At 41.1% G+C, this 23,243-nt stretch overlaps 1 protein-coding gene across 1 annotated transcript; it reads left to right on the plus strand.

The window, feature by feature from the left end:
* Window positions 1–1,715: 1,715 nt before the first annotated feature.
* ACER2 (alkaline ceramidase 2) lies at window positions 1,716–13,859 on the plus strand. The gene is made up of 5 exons (XM_019470769.1): window positions 1,716–1,824; window positions 2,706–2,847; window positions 5,470–5,607; window positions 12,549–12,686; window positions 13,364–13,859. The coding sequence occupies exons 1-5, from the start codon at window positions 1,749–1,751 to the stop codon at window positions 13,548–13,550; spliced, it is 681 nt and encodes a 226-aa protein (XP_019326314.1). The 5' UTR covers window positions 1,716–1,748; the 3' UTR covers window positions 13,551–13,859.
* Window positions 13,860–23,243: the final 9,384 nt, after the last annotated feature.

Below are 23,243 nucleotides of genomic sequence, written 5' to 3' on the forward strand. Positions count from 1 at the left end.
CAGGGCCTGTTGTGACAGGACAAGGGGGAATGGCTTTAAACTAAAGGGGGGGTAGATTTAGACTACATATAAGGAAATTTTTTACACTGAAGGGTGTGAAGCACTGGCACAGGTTGCCCAGAGAGGTGGTAGATGCCCCATCCCTGGAAACATTCAAGGTGAGGTTGGACGGGGCTCTGAGCAACCTGATCTAGTTGAAGATGTCTCTGCCCACAGCAGGGGGTTTGGACTAGATGACCTTTAGAGGTTCCTTCCAACCCAAACTATTCTATGATTCTATGATTTGCAGCTATAAACTGCGTTGGTGATGGCTCTTTCTAAGTATTTTAATGAACTCTAAAAGCCAAGACTTTGGAAGGAAATGCAGCTTGTCTGTGAGGATGTACCTCACTGTGAGGGAAGGTGTCAGGCATGAAGTAGACGGTGCTGAGAAACTGCTTCTGTAATCATTGTTATTTTGAATGCCAGCGTAGGAGTATGTTTTGATGAGCCTTGCAAATGTTAAATGAGATGTGTCCATGTTAATCATTGTAAGCTCTGTTCTCAGACCATGTTGAGTGGTGGACAATAGTAGCTGAACGAACAAATGCCTTCTTCGTATGTCTTTCTTGAATCCTTTCTCCACTAGATTTTATTAATGTCAGTAAAAGTTTGTAAGTCTCTGCGAAGAGGCGATCTGTCCCAAAGGAGTGCTCTTGTCCCAGAGTTGTTTTCTATGTCTGCTTTAGGGGAATGTTGCTGGGGATGATTTTCTCTTGTGCTTGTGCTAGGCAGGGGAACATGAGGAAGCTGAGGAACTTGTCCTGTCCCCTGTCCCGTTGTGAAGCAGCAGTAGAGTGGCTCAGTTATAGTGCCACAGCTGGCCCTCAGCAGTGGCAGCTCCTTCCAGGGAGAACCAAGTAATCACTACAGTGGCAGCTCCTGCTAATTGCTGGTAAAGTGTTTTCAGCCTTTAACTAGAGAATCATGCTTTGGATTGTTGGTAATCATGAGGAAATATGTCTTTGTTCAACTGTTACATATAAAACTAAAAAAAGCTAGCAATGGTCTGAATTATCAGCCTTTTCACCTCTCTATAACTAGTTTTCAATCATACTCAGTTGTTTCTGTAATGGGGAACCAAGAGGAAAAATAAAGTGTAAAAGGATGTACAGCTTCAGGCTCTCTTTACCCTGCACAAAAAGGGTTCTAACTCTTTTAGCTTAGCTTTGTATTTCAGACCTTCCAGACAATAGCTATTGCTCAGTGACTTGACCTCCAGAAAGCTTGACTAGCCCTGTCTAGTGCCAGTACTTCTAGTGCTTTTTCCATGCTAAGCTTGACACCATTAAGAGGACAGGTCACTTGCCAGGACGTCCTGTTTCTCAGCTGGTTGCTCTTGTAGGCTCTGGATTGCAACAGTCTTGAGTATTTGCAGACTCTCAATAAAATTCCTCTGGCACTAGACTTGAAATGTAATTTAAAGATGTGACTAGCCACATTTTATGTTGCTTAGAGTTTTTATGCTGTTATTAGTTTAATGATATTAAACAAAACAAGTTGATGCTTTGCAAAAACAGCTCAGCTTTGGCAGAAACTGAGGGCCATAATTTGTTGAGCTGGGGTTTCACTGGATGACACAATGTTTTTATAGATGTCTTAGGCAGCCTATGAATATTTAAGGTTTGTTTATTTTCTGTCCTTGTGATACTGTTTTTTTTTTCCCCTAGATAAGCAACGTCTTGTTTTTTGTTTTACCACCCATATGTATGTGCTTGTTCCGTCAATACGCAACCTGCTTCAACAGTGGAATATATTTAATATGGACTCTGCTAGTTGTGGTTGGTAAGTTGGTTCGTCTCTGTTTGCCTGCTTATGTATGAACTGAGAGAGGAAATCAGTTTTTCCTGTTTGTGCTTGATTGTTTTGCAAAACAAAGCAATCCTGACATCTACGGAGGTGTTTGCTTGTACTTGCTTGAAGCTGAAGCAGCCGTAGTTTCTGAAAGGAAAATGCCTTTTGCAATTTGAGGTTGGTGGGAACTTCGGCCTTAGTTCTGTTCCCTTCCTAGCGTTCCTTTGCATAACTTCTTTTGTTTACGTCTGGGCTTACTCTACAGTAGTGCTGACCCTCCTTCCACTGTTGTTGTTGCTTAAATGAGAGCTGAAAGTGCCCAGCACAACTGAAGAGGATAACAGGTTTTGCATTGTAGTGACAAGGCCCAAAGGCTTAGCTATTTTGTAGATGTGAGATTCTTAAGCTTTTTCATTCCTGGAGGGCCTGGGAACTTTTAAAGGGATAATCAGAGCCCTGTGGGGCAGTGTGACACTTTCCACCTGTAAACCTATATCATAGAGTAGTCATCAGATGCTGCTTTTCATCTTTGTCTTACCCATTCTTGTGCTATTGAGAAAATTCAGAAACAGCATTTGGTTTTGCATTTAACTTTAGCACGTGATTTTTTTCACATATATCTACTTTTCTAGTAGGAGCTGGCATCTTTAGCTGCTGCTTTTGTAATGTGTTTGCTTCGTAATTAATGAGGTGCTGATGATTTGGATTGCCTTCTTAGAAAAGTTGGCGTTTGTTTTCCGGTTTTCTTTTTTATAACCTTTTCTAGACTAAATGGTATCCGCCATTTGCTATGAGGTTCTGAACATGAGCAGTGTGTTTTGGTCTATACAGTACTGCAATTATTCATACTGCCTTTTGATTGATTCTTCCAGGCATTGGATCTGTTTACTTTCACGCCACCCTTAGTTTCCTGGGCCAGATGCTAGATGAGCTGGCTATTCTCTGGGTCCTGATGTGTGCTCTTGCCATGTGGTTCCCTAGGAGATACCTGCCCAGAGTTTTTCGGAATGACAGGTAATCATAAAATCATACATGTACATTTTCATGTTTCTTGAAACTTGTTATGCTAACACCTAAACCTGCATGTAATGGCACTGAGTTATCATCCAGCCTTGCCACTGCCACCGCTATCTTTTCTCACTCCATTCTCTTCCTGTTGCTTGTATCTCAGCCCATTTTGTTCAGAATTCCTGAGGGTGCAGTTGCTGATGGTGGGATTTACACCCTGTATCTTCAGTTCTTGGGATGAGGTGTCTTGCCTCTGGAAGTACCTGTTCTTGTTGATTCTAGGGAGACCTTTACATGAGTAGTTTACGTAAGTTGTGGCTGAAGTAAAGTAAGAGAAACCCTCTTTCATTCTTCCTTTTGTATATCCTAAAGTGTACATAGAAGTGGACCTATGGAAGTCAGATGAATTTTCATCTGAATATTTAAGGCAGTGGTTAAGGATGGTGTTTAAGTATTCAAAAGCTAAGTATTTGTTTAGAAGCCTACTGTTGTTGTAAAAGGATTTTTTTTTTCTTGCAGGATTAAAAAAAGTGCATTGTAGCCAGTTTAAAGAATCTGGTTGTGGTTTGTCCCCCCGTAAAAAAATTGTGCTGTAATCTTTGTATATATTGCTCTTTTATGCAGTAAAGAAGTTGAGGTAATGGAGAGGTTTGAATTACAGCACCGATGTTCTTCTCTCCGAAAATTGCGAAGGCTGCTGCCTCTTGCCTCCTTATATTGTTACTGCCTGTGGGTTTTTTGTGGTTTTTTTTCCTTGACATGTGCATGATTAGAAATTGCTGGGGGGGGGAGGGGAGAGAAGGTTGGTGCCTACATCGACCATTCCTCAAAATAGCTTGCAGTGAGAAAAGTGTATCTTGAATTACCATGTACAGTCTATGCAGTCTAATGGCTTTGTCATGTTCGTGTGAATTTAGTACTTCTGCATATTGCTGCTACAATACAAGCACACAGTGCTGCTACAGGACACCATCAACTTAACAAGCAAACAGGTTCTACTGGGGTGTTTTGGTCGACGACATGACTTTTGGACATTTAGTTCAAGTGAAGAAGAGTTCAGAGCCTTGAAAAATTTCTGTGACTGCATGTAAATTATTCCTTAGAAGCCTAAGGGGATTGTTACATGTCATCTATCACTATCTTCTGATAGTGTGCTGGGTAGGTTCATAGTATGGGCCAAGAGGTTAAGCTGTATCCTTTTTAAAAGGAATAGTAACAATTTTTGGGTGAAATCCTGTTTCTATTGAACTTGGTGTTAAAACTATAAATAATAATCTCCCAGGTTATAACTGATTCATAAAAATACTGAGATGAGGTGAAGGATGTCCCCTATCTTAAATTTCTCAGAACACTTCTTCCTGAGAATCTGTCAAGTTACGTGTTAAGGTCTTGATTCCTTTCTGAAGTGTACAGAAGAAAGACATACTGGGCAACAAACCCTAACCCACAACAGGTTTGGTTTATCTTTTTGTTTTTTTGCTTTGCATAGCTAATCCTCTAATATTATATCTATCCTGTGCACACTACTGTGGTCTTCACTTTCTTCATCCTCATCACATTCTGGATTTTCAATGCTGCAAATGTTTTTGTCTACCATGACCAATTGTGGTGTCTTTAGTCATTAAGGCATTCACATCAGATCAGAACTTCCTACTTAAGTAACTTATTGCCTTCCAGCAGAAAGAAAAACTTTAAAGCAAAAGGCAGATGGAATGAGCTAGTGAAGGTGAAGGTGATGACACTTGTGGCCAGGGAATGGTGCTGCACAAGTATACTGAGACCCTACTTCAGACATAGAATTAAAGACAGAAGAGCCGTCCTTGGACAGCAACTAGTTTTGTAAAGCTATGGGCAATAGTTGAAGGGCAGCCTGATGATCCTCTGTCTGGCATAGTCCTGCCACAGACTGGAAATGGGTTGTTTAAAGTCCAAACTTGAAGTTTAAACAACAGTTAACATATATTTAATTTAAAAGTTGTCAGGCTGTCTATATAGGCCCCAATTGTGATTTCATTTATGCTAAGAATATACCAAACTGTAATCTTTAAAAAGTGTGGGAATCCCTCACCTACTGTTGAATTTGGTTAAAAGAAATGTTCTTGCTTACCTTGTCGTTTTCAGTATCTGTAAGGCTTAAAAGAGATAAGGGAAAATAAAACAGACTGTAACATGACTCTAGAAGTTGGGGAATTCATGGTAGCAATATATTCTAAAAATCCATGTTAAAAGCATGAAGAATGATGACACAACACAGCTTTGAGGAAGTACAGTGCTGTGTGCAGAGGTGGACTTGTTCCTGACTTATTGTGGGAGGAAGAAGATCGGAGTGTGGCCTTTGGATTTTGAAACCAGTGATTAGTGTGTGTGTGCATGTGTATGTATACATATACATGGCTGTTTCAGGAGACCACAGTCCAGCAAAGATTTGTGTATGTAATTAACTCTGCATGCACATGCAAATCTGTGCAAGATCCACATCCATTTTATGCACATTGTCATTGCACCTCCTGAACACACCTAGAGAAACCTAAATTTTGTTACATTATTAAAATAATTTTAAGTTCTGGCTTTAGTAATTAAAAGTTTTGAATTAAAAGCTGTTTTTCTCCCCCCAAAAAAACTATTCAGGAGCCGATTTAAAGCTGCCGTGGGTGTCCTGTCTGGAGTTACTACCTGCCTCGCCTTCATTAAGCCTGCCATCAACAACATCTCACTAATGACTCTGGGTGTTCCCTGCACAGCTTTGCTCATTGCTGAGTTGAAGAGGTGAGTACATTTCTCCTGAATGCAGCGTTGCCTTCTGAGATCCTTAGGCCACTGTGTGGTGGTGATACACTAGATCTGGCTTCAGTGCTTGTGATAGCAGATCAGAAATGCTTCTCCCACATGCAAGTGTGGATCTGGTATAAACTTGCTCTGCCAGTTCAGACATTTTTGGCAAGGATTTTTTTTTTTTCCCTAGGCCATTATAAGGTCAGATACTGTCTGTCTTCTTGCGACATATCTCTTGCTGCAACCTGATCTAAGTCAAATTTGTTTGTTTATTGTGGAATCAGGGCAAGGGTTTCACTCTACTGACAACTTATATTCTGCATAAGGGTGAGGTGATCTCATGATCACAGTCTGGGTACTAGAGGGAATGTGGAGCAAGGCCCAAGCACGCATGGAAGATGTTCCAGCTCTCAAAGTTGTACTGTGAGTCTTACACCACTTTGTCTTCGGACGTGGATAATATGATGGAGCAAGACTGACAAAGGTGAGGTTAATCACTAGGCTGTAGAGGATAGCTATCAGTCAGGGCCTTAGAAACTATAAAACCAGAATGCAAATAAAGAAGAACCTGAGGCTGATCTTAACATTTTAAAGAGTCGTACTATGATAACGATACCAGCAGCTGTCCAGAGACTTTTTTTTTTGCACCTCTTCACCCACTGCAAAAAGGACCAGATGAGTACCAGCATATGAACTTGTCCTTTCCCCTCTTCTCCAGTGTCTGAGAAGGATTTTACAACTTATGTTGGCTCTTACATATTGCATTTGTAAATGTCCATCAAAAACAAGAGTAGGACCAAATGTCTGCATTCTGACTGCTCCTGTTAGGACAGAGATTCTCCTGTTTGCTACCTTACCCTATTCTGCCGCTGCTTCTCCATACAGTGGAAGCCTCTGCTAACAATGTTTTGTAAAGGTGTTCATGAGCCTTTTCTCATTAGACATCCTGCTGAGCAGCATTTATTTCTGTGGTCAAAGAAACTCGGTAAACAGGAAGAAAATTAACTCTATCCCAGACGAAACCAGGACAGCAAATTAGTTGTAGACGAGAAGGTTGGTAGTTGAAGAATGTTGGTGGAGGTGTCTCATTTTGATGAAAGCACCAAGGAACTACTGACAGGGCAAATGAAGATCTGATTGTGGCACTGAATAATTTATGTGAACTCTCTACGTATCAGTTTTCCAGGCATGAGCTCCTGAGAAACTTTAAAGGACAAATAGTTAGTGTCTCATAAGTTTGAATACTATTGTGTCAAAACTAGGAATTGGTATGCCTACAAATATTTGCTTTTTAAAACTCCTTCTGAAAGGTCATATCTTATTAAAATGTGTGGAGTTTCCCTGTCTGTTTTTTGAGAGAGAATTAAGGACGCAGATAAACTTTCTTTTAAATTGGTGATTAAAAAGGGACCTAAAGTGACATATGGCCCTCTTAATTGTGCATTGGGATGATGCAATACCTATGATATTTTTTGATGAATTCCTAAGTGTAAAAGGCAAATAATTAAAGGTTTTATTTTAAGCTATGCTGATCTCTAGGAGATTTAAATTAGATACATTCTTGTAAACCCAGAGGAGAGGAGTCATCTCATCCCTTTTTGCAGGAGAAAAAATAATCTAAGCAGTATTTAAAATGCCTGTGGTTCTCCCATTCTCTACTACCACGGTCAGTAGGGGGCTACTCGTCTGAGTCCTGGCAGTCTGCAGTGGAAATTTGTCTGTGAAACGGGTATTTGGGGAAGGAAGGAGAAGAGCCTCCAGAGTAGTTTCTTCTGTTCCGTGCTGAAGTTTGTGATGTGTTAGACCAAAACTCCCTGTTGTTATTCCTGTTTTAGGCTGGTCTCAATCTTGTACAGAATTCTGGTGAATCAGAACCACTGTTTTTTCAAATGAGAATTTTCTGCCTCTCGTTTGTCCTTGATGAGGAGATAATACTGTCACAAAAGAGCATTATGTTCTTAAATGCGGAGCTGGTAGGGTAGAGTGTATGCTAGGAAGTATTGTGGGCAGGAGATGATCAAAAGAGCAAAAGGTAGTAAGTGCATACTTGTCCTTGAAAGGTAAAGAAATTGTAAAACTTTATTCTCATTTCTGTCCAAACAAATCCCTTCATGTGTTTCATAAAAAAAGAAAAGCTCTCCTAGGGGATGGTATCAGGGAGAAAGTGGATGTGGATCCTTTGGTTTGCTCGTCCAAACAAAATAACCATTGAGATTATAATGTCATCAAATTAGTATGATTTAGTGAGTCATCATCAGGCACGTAACTATCTCCATGTGCAGATAGATGCTAGAATACTGTTGCTTAGCTGACATCTGAGCCTTGAGCAGTGAAGGTTTACCCTAGCTTCAGGGCTATCCGTTCATATTTGATCCTCCTACTAGAAACCTGGCTGTGGGGGAGCTCTGCTTCACTGTTGCAGGTGGCTCACGGTTCCCTTATTCCCTTGACTAAAAGGTTAAGCTAGTTAAAAGTTTAAAATATTCCTTAGGCTATAAAGGGAGTTACCGGTGTCAAAATGAATCAAGCAGTTAGTCGACATCCAGCAGCTTGCACTGGTTTGAAGAAAATCTGGTGTGTTTTGTTGGGGGTGCCATGACATTGGAAGATAAAGCTGCTGGAAGTGCATACCAGCCCAGTCCCTCAGGTAGCAAATGGCTGGGGCACACCAGTGTTTGCAGAAACTCTGGTATTTAAATAACTGCTGTTTGTGTTTAACCGAAAACACCATGCATTGTATAGGCAAAAGGTACAAATGGAAATGCGAGCTTTGTGGGGTCCAATTTCTTTCAGACTAGAGTAAGGTAGGAGCATGTCACAGATCTGTGCACAGCAGCATGAACTGCTCTTTTAGACCCTCAGCTGACAGGTTCTGTTTCAGTGGTAGCTTGAATGATCAGTGCCTGTGTCTATTGAGAAATAAAAGAAATGGGTTGGGTCCATGTCTCTTGCCAGCATCCAGGTGGTATTTGCATTACATCTCATTGTGGTAAAAGCAGCGGCAGGTAGGAAGCTTTGCAGTCACCTGTCTCCTCAGCAAGCATGTCCTCAGCCCATCTGAAGCAGAGTCATTGCAGGAACTGAAAATTCTATGATGCGTGGTCACAGAAAACCCAGGAGTATTGCACAGATCAGCAGACTGTACTCTCCTCATTGTGCTTGACTCTTTCTGCCTTAGAGTAGTCTTCTGCAGTACACCCTGCAGCATCTAGTCTTAAGTTTATAAAAATAAATTGCAGTACCTGATGGTGGTACTGAGCAAACCTGTCATTACAATCTGTACCATTTCTATGGCTGATCTTGCGTTGGGAAAGTTTCTTCAAGTAAGCTTTCAGTTTTCCTTTGCAGCCCTGAACTCTTTGAACCATGCAGGTTAATTGTCCTCTCCTCTTGCTATTCAAACTAGTCAGATATTGACAGGCATGGTCACTGACTAAAGGAGCTGGATGTTTGAGGCCAAGCCTCTTACATGAAATTGGATGCAGTTGCACGTGTTTGTTTATGTCCTTCAGACAAGTCCAGGAAAGCCTCCGTGTTCTCAATACACACACCCTTTCCTCTGTCAGAATGCACAAGTTCCCACTGCAGCAGTCTAGTTTTATCTGTCAGATGTACAAAATTGATCCATGCATGTATCCGCTTAGGTACACAGTTTAGCATCTTGCTCTTATGAACAGTTATGTGTCTCACTGAAGACTGTAAATCTGCCTTAGCATTAATGGGAGGGAATTAAGCCTGGTATGCTTAATACAGTGGTGTTTTTTGACCAATAATGATTTTCCCTCTTCTTTTATGAAGGGCTCCATGCTGTCTAGCCATTTGGTAGAAGCATGAATCCTCCAAAATGAGGAGGATTTACCAGTATAGTTTTACTGATAAAACTGCCAAACCTTGGATTTATTTCTTACTGGGGTGTCTCATAAAAGAGTGTAAGGAAGAATTAGTGTAGCTGCGCTCTGGAACTTGATAGGCAGCTCAAAAATCTCCTTACCCTTTCTCTTCTCCATGCTCCTTGTAGCCTTTTTAAATGTAAAGATGCTATTTTATAGAAACAAGCCTTTTTTACAGTATGCAGCACAGACAAACTTGAAGCCATCTTGGGCAAGCCCTGTCCCCTCTTACTGTGTCTTGGTGGTTTGCAAAATGGATTGGAGGATTCAGGCCTAAGAAAAAAGCCATTTTGGTTTATGTGCTAAGTGGAGTGTTAATTTTTGTGGCAGTCATGTAGGTGTTTTTGTTATGAAAACAATCATTGTGATATCTTTCTTGTGGAGGAGATGACAGTTTAGCTGGTAGTTGAAGCACTTTTTTGAATCATAAAGATAGGTGTGATGATTTTGAATGCAACATTAGTTATAGATGGCTTAAAAAAGAAAAGCCAGATCCTAAAACCAACTTGCGCAAAGGACACTGGAAAAAATCCTCTGTTAACAAGATTAGGCAGTTGGTAGCTTTTCTGTCATTAATCCAGTAGCTATAAAGGTGCCTTCTGCTCAGCCTTAGGAGTTTCTTAATCCCAAATGCCTGTTAAAATGTCCACTGAAATAGCATTCCAAGAGTGAAAAAAAAATCCTACAGGGAAAACTCCACTAATTCTTTAGCTTGCAATACACCAGAGGCAGGTATACTGCTGCTCCTGCAATACATTCAGAAAAGTGTTCCTGGACAGAGCACTCTGTGTATGTTTTTAATTTTTCTGAATGCTTAGCTAGGCTCCCTTAGCAAAGCTCTGGTACCAGTGGCAGTTCTGCTTTTCCACCACAGAGAGGCAGAAGTCATTCTCTGCCCCTGTCCTTCTCCAACTGAGTAGTTGGAGATCATCTCACGTGCAGGAGGGTGTAGTGACAAATATGAGCTTGGGGACAGAGCTGGCATTACTACTTCCCTGACAGTGAATGCAGGGTAGCCTGTGGCTTGTAGGCTGTGTATGGCCATGGAGACAATTAGCGGTAAATGTTGGAAAAATTAGAACCCTGTAAATGTATCGAATGAGAACAACAGTTTTTGGACTAAGAAGTATTTTGGGTGGAAGACAGAAGGACCAAAGAGCTTTTTGGGCTGTGCTGCACTGCACTGTTAGTCAGTTGTCAAGGACAGTCATGTATAAAGAAGATCACGAACCATAAATACCTCTGCAGTGCACACAGTAAAGACATGTTTGCCTATTCTAGCTCCGTCCTCCAGGGATACACATTTTAATTGCTTCTGAGTGTCACAAGGTGAAGTGTCCCTTTAAAGGACCTGTTTGCCAGGCATTGCTCACCTTCCAGATGCAGTGAATGAGCCCAAGAATTGTGTGGAAGAAGACTGGTGATTCAGTGTCAAGTCTACTGGTGTGACTGGGTTGAAGCAGAGAGAAAGGTTGGCTGGTGATCTGCTGGAGAGGAAGAGGCATGGAGACATTCCCAATAACTTTTTGGCAGAGGTGCAAGGCATAGAAGATGAGTGTGGATTAGAAGAGCCCCTCCTGAAGACCTTGGGACAGAGGAAGGGATTGTGGGGCATTTGGCATTGACTTTTTTTTCCTTCTAAGATGTAGAAGGAGAAGACAGGGGCCTGTAACCCTGATGAAGGCTGAATATTCCTTGTTATACTGGCTGGAGATTTGGCTTATTGGTTTACTCTTGAGATGTAGCTCAAACAAGTCACTTTAAACAAATTATTCTGTCATCTGATTAGTAAGTTTGGGAGTGCTTTTGGGAGGTCATATCAGTGACCTGAAAAGAGCAGTTCATTGAAGCAAGAATTGTCCAAGAGCACTGACCAGTTCTCGGATCCCTGGGAAATTCACCAAGAGTTTAACAACAAGAACAAAAAAAGGCAGGGGGGGAAATCCCAAATCATAGCTTTGTTCTTGCAGAAAGCAGGGGAGCTGAGCCGTGCCTTCTCTTGGCCACATAGGGCTGGTCATGTCCCAGTCTAGCTTTGCTTTATAGGTACCAGTAACAGCAGAGCTGCATCTACTGGCACCAAGAGGTCTGACCCCAAAATAGCAAGTGTAGGTAATTATTGACTTTAATAGCATTTTGGGACCTGAAGATTATGTTGATGCCTCCTTTTTCCAGATTCTACCCTTTTGAGCAAAGCTGCACAGTTGTTAGGATAGTTCCAAGATGTGGAAAAGAACAAAGCATCATATAGGGAAATAAAATTGTGAGCTTTTTATTAGACCTGCAACACAGGTAATGCTATGCAAGTATCCTGGCATCTGCTGTTGTATTCAGTGATGGTCAGCTGCAGACCACACTGCATGTGACAAAAGCAAATGTTTTGTGCTTTCTTTCTCTCTGGTGTACCTCTATATGAACAAGTCAGGTTTCTTGTGGAGGGAGAGAACTGCAGCTTAGTTAACATGAGGAATTCTGTCTGAGACGTGGATGCCTGCGCCATCTATTAAAGCGTGCTTCTTTGGGCCCTCTGGGTAGAGGCTCTTACCTTACAAGTTCTCTGGAACTGTTATAACTTGGGGAGGTGGAAATCAACTAACCAATTAAAAAAAACCTCATCCAGTTCCTTTTTTTACCGATCTTTATATAGTGACAAATACAAACAAATCTGAGCACTTGCTGTGTGGCTGGTTGTTACCAGACAGCATGCTTAACTAACCACTTGTTGTCCTAGATATCCCTCCCTAGATATGGGAATGCTTTCATGTTTGCCCACCATTTGCACATTGGTATTTAAGACAATACCCAAAACATAGCTACTGATTAAAAGGTTTGTTTTGTCACCTCACCACTGCCTTGCATCAGAGCCACATTTACGGTAAGTAAAGTTCTTCTGTCAAGGACATTTATGGTGGAGCTATTTCAAGGATGTGTGCCTGGCACTATGAATCTTACCCTAAAATACATACAGCCAAAAAGCATCAAGCTGCCATTACAAAGCAAATTTTGTTTTGTTTTATAACAACTTCTTTGTGTTTTTCTCCTCAGGTGTGAAAACCTGCGTGTGTACAAACTGGGTCTCTTTTCAGGTCTTTGGTGGATGCTAGCACTTTTCTGCTGGATCAGTGACAAAGTGTTTTGTGAGATCTGGTCCTCATTTAACTTCCCCTATTTGCACTGTGTATGGTAAGTGTTGTGTATAAACTCCACAGTTTGATTCAAATGTGATACGTCCTCACCACATTACCCTTCTGTGCTGCCTGGTGGCTATTTCTAGTTAGTGCTAGATAGAATTGCTGGTAAGATCATAAGCCCAGAGCAAGTCTCACGCTATCCAAGGTGGCAGATTTAGGAGTTTCTTTGGCCTGATCAGATTCTTCAGACGCTAAGTTCATTAATTGTAACTGGATTCCTTGCCCTACTGGTTACTAAAAATCCCACAGCACTGCTCAGCTGAAGTAGTCACTGTGAAAGCTTAAACTTCCACTGTTAACAACTGAGGGTGAAGTGCAGGAGTAGTGAAGGACTTTAATGCCTTTTCTCTTTTACCACCAAGCAAATTGTGCTCTCGTATTCAGGGTGCCATATCTCAGCATTTCTACACAAATATGTCAGGTGCAGAGAGGCCAAAAAGCTGCAGCCAGTTTAGACCAAGGATAAGCTACGGTTTTGTAGTTTTCCTTATTCTCTGTATTCTTTGTCTGCATGCAGAGGGCAGACAGCAACCCTGTGGGGGACTCAGGGGAAGAAGGTGAAGGACAGACTGATTTTAAAGCATGGTGATATAGTTGATTGCTTTACTGAAGTCATGTTACTGATTTTTTTCTCTTTTTTTGGGGGGTGGGGTGGGTGTCTATTCTTAGGCACATTTTGATTTGCCTTGCGGCGTACCTGGGCTGTGTCTGCTTTGCTTACTTCGATGCTGCCTCTGAGATCCCCGAGCAGGGCCCTGTCATAAAGTTCTGGCCCAGTGAAAGATGGGCGTTCATTGGGGTTCCATACGTCACCCTCCTCTGCGCACACAAGAAATCACCTGTGAAGATCACGTGAAGTTGGCCATGGAATGGGGATGGAGTTTCAACTTACATTCCAACACAGACAGTATTTAAATAATGATAAACAAATAGGGTTGTATTTTATCTTCTTCCTAAGATATGCAGCACGTCAGGTGTCACAGAAAGAGGAGGCAAGTGTGTTCTTTCCTCTCTCTGGAGAAGGGAGAGCAAGTAGGAAGGGGGAGGCACTTTAACACTAAAGTAACCACTAGCTTCTCTGGTTGGCTTTGTTTTGCACTGTGTTTTCAATGTAGCATTTCTCTTGATAAAAGCTCTTTCCAAATACCAGGGTCAAGGAATGATGTTTCTGCAGTAGGTCAACTCTGGTGCTCGATTCACTTCTTTTGTGACTTCTGGCTTAAGGCCTTTGTTGCGAAAGAAGCCAGTCCAAGATGCCTACATGCCATCCTGTGTCCTTCTTAGCTCTGATTTTGATGTGTTTGCACATGGCCACAAGAGTGTGCTCGAAGCACGTGCTCCTCCCAGCCTGGTGTGTAACACAGGGAGTCCGGCTGTGCATCACATTGGGTCACGGAGTATGTGGTTGCTTCCCCAAGTACAACAGGAGACCAGTGCAAAGTGTTTGTAACTGGGTAACTGGATCAGTGCAGTTAGGCAGTGTAAATGCAGGAATAGCTGACAGAAGATTCAGTCCCCAAAACTAAATAGGAGTTCAAGGGATTTGAATTTTTCTGTATTTCCACTGACCTGTGGACATTTGTATGCTGCATATTTCCCTCTTAAAAAATGGCACAGAAATCCCTCTCTACCTCTGGAGACACGTTTGGTCTTGAATTTGGCGTTGAAGCTCACACAGAAGTGTGAATATTAACTTCAGTAAGAGCTCAGGTCAACATAGATTGACAGTGTGATTAAACTATAAAAACTCGTAGGTGCCTAGCTGTACGTCTAATTTGAGAGTTAACTTCTCACCAATGCATTGCAAAGTGACATGAACAATAGTCCAGTACTCTGCTAGTTATACTTAGGAAAAAAGTAGATAACCACTTAGAAACCAAGCAGAAGACTTAGATTTCAGTGAGCAATGAAATGTGACATTGAGTCTTGCATTCTTACAAAAGAATCGTAGATTGAAATTTTCTGTTTGTTTTCAGCCTGTTTTGTAAAGATAAAGGATGTCTAGATCCATTTAGTTTTAAGGTTATATACTTTGGGGTTGAGATTCAGGAATGGCTATGGTTCTTGCAAGCAATTTGTACTAGGTCTGTTTAAAAAATGATGCAAAGTGCAGGCATGTTTTTCAAATATTAGCAATTGTAGCTGCTAATAGCTGCAGTCTTGGAGAAAGTAGGGTCTGTGTACATTCCACCTAATATCAGAATTGTAATACTTAGGAAAAGTAGATAACCACTTAGAAACCAAGCAGAAGACTTAGATTTCAGTGAGCAATGAAATGTGACATTGAGTCTTGCATTCTTACAAAAGAATCGTAGATTGAAATTTTCTGTTTGTTTTCAGCCTGTTTTGTAAAGATAAAGGATGTCTAGATCCATTTAGTTTTAAGGTTATATACTTTGGGGTTGAGATTCAGGAATGGCTATGGTTCTTGCAAGCAATTTGTACTAGGTCTGTTTAAAAAATGATGCAAAGTGCAGGCATGTTTTTCAAATATTAGCAATTGTAGCTGCTAATAGCTGCAGTCTTGGAGAAAGTAGGGTCTGTGTACATTCCACCTAATATCAGAATTGTAAGTGCATTAAGGCTTTGGATGTATACTTTTATTAAAGTGATACTTCCTTTTTGAATATTAGACTAGGAAATACCATTTCCTCTGTGCTTTGCTGAGAAGTCTCATGTTGTACTTGTTTTTTATCAATGTGAAAATTTATATACAGTATCATCTTTAGGAAAGTGGCTTTTAACAAGAACTTTGGGGTGAATTAACTTTCAAGCACTGTAAAACCTTTCAGATAACTTTTGTATTGAAATTTATGCTTAGAAAACAAGAGCTAAGGTGTATGCTGTTACACTTAGAGCAAAGTTGTTAGTGGGAGATATTACTGTTGTCTTGAGAACTTCAAAGCGGGTAAGTAGCCTACTGTCAGATTGACTGACAGATCATAAAAGTAGCAAAATCTGTCCAGTGGAACAATGCAAATTTATACCACTTGATAGTAGATTTGTCTAAGAGAAACTTGTTTTATGGACAGACAGTCATATAATTTTTGTATGAAACTTGTTTGTAAAAATTCATACAGTAATGTTTGTTACTCTTTGAAACACATCTGCTTTTTCCTTTTCTCTCCTCTCTCCCTAATAATGAAATGCTCAGTTTCAAACACTTCTCAGGTATTAAAAGTCATGTGATTAGATCCTTATTACAGATAGGCTTGCTGGCTGGAACCCAGCTAAGGTTGCTGATGCCTGACATGGCCCTACTTTGAGTAAGATTTTTTGATATTGTTTGCTAAATTATTATGTTATGGTAAATAAGTTATTTTCAGTATTGCTTGCGAAATTAGTAACTGCAGACATAATGTACTGTTCAAAATGACTGGAGCCTTCCTACTTCATATTTTGTTTGAAAGCAACCTCTGACTCAAAGGGCTCTAATCAACCTGCTGTCAACTGCTGTGTTCTGCTCTGCAGAGTCTGACTGCTCACAAAGAAGTAATTTTATAATTTAAAAAATGGTAGTAGTGCATTCAGCTATTGCAGAGGTGAATGCATGCAGGCACAGGCCAAGAATCATCTCCTTTATTTTTATTAACTAACCTCTAGCCTTCATACTCTTCATAGGAGATTCTGTGAACAAAGATCACTATCTGATATTCAAAGCTCCACTGTAGAACTGGTTGGGATTATTCCACTGTAACAGCAGCCCACCACTTTTAGATGTAGCTACTGCACTTTACATTAAATTAATATTAACTTATATGTTCTGACAAAAGCTACATTTATTTCAAAAAAGAAAAAACATGCCGTTTTTACCAGATTCACAGCTTCACAGATTGCACTTTGGACTAAGGCTCCAGTTCACGATAACATTAGTACCCAAAGAAGTATGTGATTGGCATACAGAGGGGTTTGTGCACTGCCATGATCATACAGATGAATAGACTTGTGCACAAATAGCCGTATTATGTTGGAGTATAAAGTGATGTATATGCACCCTCAGGTTTTAAAGCCCCAGAATGCTTTCTTCCCTTGCAGGCAGGAAGTGAGTGGGTTCCTAGTCCTTAGGTTCAATTAGTATTTTAGTTTAATTAGTGGGATGCAATAGTGTGTTGAGCATAATGTAGATTCTGTATATTGGCGTGTGATATCCATCATTCCTTGAATGTTAAACTTCAGGTTATTTAAGAAAGGATGTTTAGCTCTCAGTGATGGCAAACACTTGCCCAATTCACAGTCACTAAAAACTCAATAAATAGCATGTAAGGAGTGGTGTTGGGGTTTTTTTTTCCCATCTCCCTTGAAGTCTGTATACTGAATGTTTGTGGAAAGCATGTAATACTTTGCAACATTAAATTGCATTTGGAATAAATATTGTTTGCCTTTTCATACATCGTGTTTGTGGAGAATGCAGCTGCCAGTATAGTAAGGATGACTTCTCTCTCACACAAGTAACAGCAGTTCTGACTGTTAGAGGAGGAGGGAGACTGCATTAGATAGAAGACCATTAGTTAATGAGATAAAGATTACTTTGCTGAGCAAACTGATTTTTTGCAAGTAGAGAAAATACTCGGAAAACTGCAAGCCCATGAAGCAACAGGGACAAGTAGCAAGAAATGGCTAAAAATGAGTGGCCTGTATTTCCACAAATCCAGAAAACTAGGTCGGAGTACGTCTGGGAGAGCAAAGTGTGAATCTTCAGTATTTGTTACCGAAGACTGTGCTCCCAATTTAGGGAGGGAGATTATGGCTGTATGTAGTAGCCTTGCACATGCTCCTCCCCTCCTACTTCCCTTTTACCGCAGTTCCTCTTGCTGCACGTAAAAGACCTTCTTCGAGACATTTGTGGATCCCCATAAGCCAATGTGATCAGGCTTGAAATAACTTGTGTGAAAGCATAGCTATAATTCAAGAATGTGACTCACTCAGAGTTAATATCTGTAGTTGGCAAGATGTCAAAACCAGCTGGTTTTGGCTCATATATTGTCCTGTCACTCAGCCTGCCCTGGAGATTATTGACATGGTTTCCCATGGAAACAAGGGGAACATCATCGTACCCCTGCATTTCTCTGATAACTTCAGAGCTCCTGGCTTATTTTGACCAAATCTGACAGAGACAAGAGCTGTAGAGATAATTTCCTACAAGCTGTGCAAGACAGATGGTCAGGTAGAGAAGCCACACCTCTGAGACAAGCTGTCTCAAGAACCATGTTGTTAAAATAACAGAGAACTTACCCAGGAAGGAAACCAAAGCAATGCTCAAGTTCTGGATGGGCTTTGACTGTGGCTCGTACCAGCTGCAGCATCAGGAGCCAATTACACATGGAAGGAGTTTCACAGGTTTCTGTTCCAGAGATGGAGGAATTACTTTGCTGTAACATACACAAACCTGCCTTTTTCTCCAAACTCAGGAGGCAGAAACTTCCCCAAGAGGGGCAATTGGAAATCTTGTATCACCATACACCTGGCTGTCAGCTAAACACAGTGCAAGCTGAGAAAGACTGAAGTTTGAAGGAGGTGACTTCTGTGCCCACAAACTCAGGAACCATAAAAAACTGTTTGTAAACTCCCAGCATATAGTGAGGAGGTGAGTAGGAGTTTGTCAAGAGCAAGTTGTGTCTGCCTAATTTAGTTTTCTTCTACAATAGGGTATTTGCTGTCCCTGTGGCTACGGAAGAAACGGTATACTGTTAGATTTTGATACTGATAAGATTTCTAGCACTGTCTGACAGGACATTATTATAAAAGTGCTAGAAAACCTGGGTTTGATAAAAATTCTGTGGATTAGTGTGAAATTGTTTGGATAGCTGCTTCTGAGATGTTCTAGGTGGTCCATTATAAAACCAGAAGAAGGTGTCAAGTGGAGTTCAGCAGGGAGTCTTTCCTGGGTCACCTTCTGTTTAATTGCTCAGCAGTGGCCACATGGAAGGTATTGATAAACTGAAGTCTGGGAAAGTTCACTAATACCTTGAAAAACAGGTCTAAAATCCAAAGGTAGCTTGCTGAATTGTAGACAATAGAACAAAATTGAGTAACAGCAAGGTATTACACATATACAGGCATCATTGACAACACTGAATGCAGAATAACTAGGAAATGAGCAGTTCTTCGTACAAGAAACAGAAGGGTTAGTGTAGATCAGAAGCCAATTATAATACGATAAGGCATCGCCGCATTAAAAAGAAAAAAGACAATGGCATACTGAAAAAAATGATCTGTAAGGAAGAAATACTTTCCCTCAGAGAAGGATAGCAATGAGGATTACCAGCAGTTGGGAAAAAATGGCCTGTGTGGAGAAACAGGCTTTTGTCAGCCTTAAAAAGCAGTGCGAGATGGGCATTAACAGGATGCAAGTATGTAGAAGGAAGTGTGCAAAGATTCAGACAGGGCATTTAGGAGAAGTGAGGTGCAGGAGGCACAAGAGTAGACTGACTGTGGGGGCTCAGAACCCCTATCTCTTCATGGAGATAGGTGTTTAAGGAGCAGCTGGAGAAGCTATAGGCATTTATATAGCCCAGGGCATAGCTGATCCTGCCTTGGCACAGGGACATGGGGTAGTTGGTGGCAGTCTGGTGACTCAGACACTGAATTTTTTTCCTCTCATTTCTATGCTTACACACACAGGCTGGACACAGAATGGATTGCGGACAGAGCTGGAGATGAGGACTTGGCCTGATTGCCCTGGCAGGGAAGTACTAACTGTAAATAAGAGCATCTGTGCTCTCCAAAGGGACTGGGCTTTGTAAATTGCCAATGTCCCAGCTTATTTCCCATGAGCATGATCATGGCTAGACCTTCATGTTCCCAGACTCTCCTAAGAGATGGAAACCACGATGGAAATTAGTTTCCAGTAATGCCCACAATGCTGACCACTGGGAGGGGAGAAAGGTGGAACCCAGACAAAATTCAGTGGTGTGTATACTGTGGAGCACACATAGTTAATCACCTTCCCAACCCATATTCTGACTGGCTCACTCTCTCCTTGCTGCTTACCCTCAGCATGCAGAAAGTTGCCTAGAGAGACACTGCCTGCTCTGTGTCCACCTTTCTCCAACATAAGTACCTTTCTTTTAAAATGCATGTCTTCCTTGCCTTCTGGAAAGTTTACCATTTCATTCCTGATGCAATAGTTAGTTCAAACAAAGCAAAGGCCTGCACAGAGGCAGCCCAAAGCTTGGCTTTCTCAAAGCACGGGCAGAAAAAAAACACCTTGCGTTTTCTTGCCTGTGCTCACCCTCAAGCACACCATGTCTTTTAACCTTTCAGTAGCTGGTTTGTCAGATGTAGGGCTCACATAGGATGTATCTCTCTTAACAAACCCAAGAGGCAGATGACTGGCATATTATCAGACCCTGTAGTATCTGGATGCTGTCTGAACCTTAGCTCTGGCAGAAGTTTGTTCCTGGTCACCATTTTTATTAGCTGCCAGAACTTACTGAGGGGCTTTCCCCTACTGAGGAGACCTGACAGTCCTTCGTTCAATATTCTAATCCTTTCAGGGGTCTCAAAGGTTCCCAGGCCCTTGGATCACAATTTAATTTGTGAGAATTTGCCCCAAGAAACTCAGCAGTGAGAGAAAGCATGCTATATTACATAGCTTGTTGTTGACCACAATGTACTTGACTGCCTATTTAGAAACCAGATTGCATGTGTCATGTCATCACATACATTAATTGGTTCAATCTGTGACTTACCAGAGTTACAGGATTTATCTTTCTGAAGCACTCAGTGTCAGCTTTTAAAGTGTCAAAATGAAGACTCCTTTTTAAAGCATCTAGCTTACTTCTCTGCATTGTTTTTAGAATTCGAAAAGAAGCTCTGAAATTTGCAATTTCTCTACATCACTATTAACTATTCACATTTCTTCTTCATATGCTTGACCAGAAAAAAAGAGATAACCAGTGAGCAGAAAGTCCACATACCATTCTTTAAGTTCATTGGTTTTTACACCTACTTCTGCCAGAGTCTGGAATGGTCTACTGAAATAGTCCAAATTATCTTTTAAAAGATACAAAGGAGTTACTCTACTTCTCCTCCATAGCTTCTTATAAAACATTGAGAAGTACTGTGGTCCTGTCTCTATTCCAATTATCCCAAATATCTTTGTTTATGTCAGGGTTCCTACCTCAATGACAAAGTAAATATAGCAGCTTTATTTTGTTGCATGGATTCTGTTAAGTCCGTTAATCCTGTAAAACTTATTTTGAATTTATCTATCTCATAGACTATATGAAACATTCTTACAATTACAAAGTGATCAGCTTAATAAATGCTAAAGAAGAAGGAAAATATCTGCAACTCAAAAAAGCAAGAACAAAGTTCTAAGCAAGTTGTTTTGATGCTCATATTCTGTATAACCTTGGGATCAGCGGGGAACATGGAGAGTTCAAGGAACCTAAAGAGTCTGGAAGTTGTTTTTGAATGACTTTCATGGGACTGGATAAAATGTAAAACATATTTTGGTCAAGAAAGAACTGTGCAATACAGTCAGGGTATGGAAAATTCAAGTGTTAAAAGACATAATCAGTAACTATATAAGTACAAAAAGAAAGCAAAAACAAATGGATAAAAAAAGTTGACATCTAATGTAAAAAGATAAAGGTTATTCTAAAACACTAGATACACTCAATATTTACATTATTGGCTGTAGGACCTCACTATGTTTGAAATGTATCATTTTTAACCACATTGTGTCAGGTGCTCTTTCTCCACAAAAAGGAAGCTACAAGCCCTTGCAGATGCTAGTTTACAGTGACGAGTGACATGGCCTGGAAGAAACTGTTTTCTGAGAGAAAAAAAAAAAGAGTGCATATTTAAACTACGAACCAGAGGGCAAAATCTGCACAAGGCTGGAAATTGTGTTTGCACAGAAGTGATGATACCCATTATTGACATTAATGACTACTTGGAGAAATTACTTAAAAGCTGGGATGCAAAACAAGTGTCTTGCTAGACATCTGTGGGGGAAAAAAAAAGGGCTATGGAGGAGAACATCTTCAGGGAAGATGTTCCACTGACAAGAGGAAAATGCTAAGTTGCTCATGAGAGAAGTGGGAAGCAGGCTGTGAATGATAGCCTTACTAGCAGGTAAGAAGGAAAAAGTCATAAGCAGACAGCTGCTTAGGGAGAGACTGCGAAGGGAAAAACTTCAAAGGAAAAGTGGGAATTGTAAGAGGACTGCAGAGAAGGGAAGATGACCTACTTTGTTGCAGAAACCCAGCCAGCACTGCAATGTGATTCTCCACATGAACATTTTGGAGTGATACACTCTTGATACTTCCATCTACAGGGATGTGGTCTGCTTCTCAGCTGACAGTGCACAAAGCAATGATCACAGTGTCCTAAGCAAACAGATAACTTTATGTTTCAATATTGTACCATCACAGCTGCACACAGTATCTCCACAGAGGTGTGATGTGGTCTATCTTGCTGACCACAGTGCCTGGACTACCTTTGTTAATTGCGATCTCCTTTGCTAAAAGGAGAGAAGTTGATCAAGTCAGCAAAAGCAATGTATAATGTCTGCTCTCAAGAAGTCGTAGCAAAACGGGGCTAGAAAGGTTCTCAGGAGGTCATCTAAACCACCAGCAGCTCAAAAGCAGGCTCAGCCCTTCACAAATACCCCAGGAAGATTTTTGTCTAGCCTGTTGTTCAAAACTTCCAGTGCTTCAATACCTCCCTTGGTTCCAGTCACACAAGCAGAAGGGACCGGTGGACAAACAGGCTGCAAGCCTTTTACTGTCAGCACGCTTGTACGGAACGAGGAAGAAAGATGCAGTAGGGGAAGGCCTCTCTGCTGGTCCTGCACTCACACATCTGGCTGGGCCAGAGCTTTAACGGCGCAGAAGCACCCTGGGTAATGTGCCAGCTAATTTGCCACCTCCGTGAACTGCAGTGGAAGGGATGGGTCAGGCAAAGGGTGGGAAGCCTCTAACTTAGCCTTACCTTCTGAATTAAGCCATCAGAAAGAATCCAAACCCAAAACAAAACAAAAAACATGGCAGAAGGGACTCACTAAATTAGCGATGCCTATTACATCTTCCTGTAAAAACAGGTAGGTGCAATCACAACACGACTTTTACTGATCCACTTTTGTAATCTGAATAAGCCCCGATTCAGAAAAAGGGAGGACATAATGGCAGCTATCTTTGAAGTCCCATTATGGTATTTGGAATAAATCAAGAGGTAGTGATGTAAAAAGTAGACTAATTCAAAACTTAGACTGAAGCAATCTGTTTCCAGAACCTGCCCTTGACAATTTTATAAAATGGGATGGTTTATCTTGGTTTCTGTAAACTCTTGGCAGTTATTAGGGCCACTGGAAGAATGAAATGTTAAACCCATGAGCAGGATCATAAACCGCCTGTCACGACCCAGCCTGGGTACCTCAGGGTGTCGCAGTGGTTTTGTGATTCCCTCGGGCTAAATTAAGGTGAAATGACACCAGACGATCGATCAAATGTTTTATTTATGGTAGGAGCAACCTGAACTTGGAAAGCGTAATGGCAGGTGGCGTGGGTTTGAAAAGGAAAAAGGAGGGGGAGAGAGAGGG

This window comes from Aptenodytes forsteri, unplaced genomic scaffold, assembly GCF_000699145.1.
Source record: "Aptenodytes forsteri isolate BGI_AS27 unplaced genomic scaffold, ASM69914v1 Scaffold46, whole genome shotgun sequence".
NCBI classification, from domain to species: domain Eukaryota; kingdom Metazoa; phylum Chordata; class Aves; order Sphenisciformes; family Spheniscidae; genus Aptenodytes; species Aptenodytes forsteri.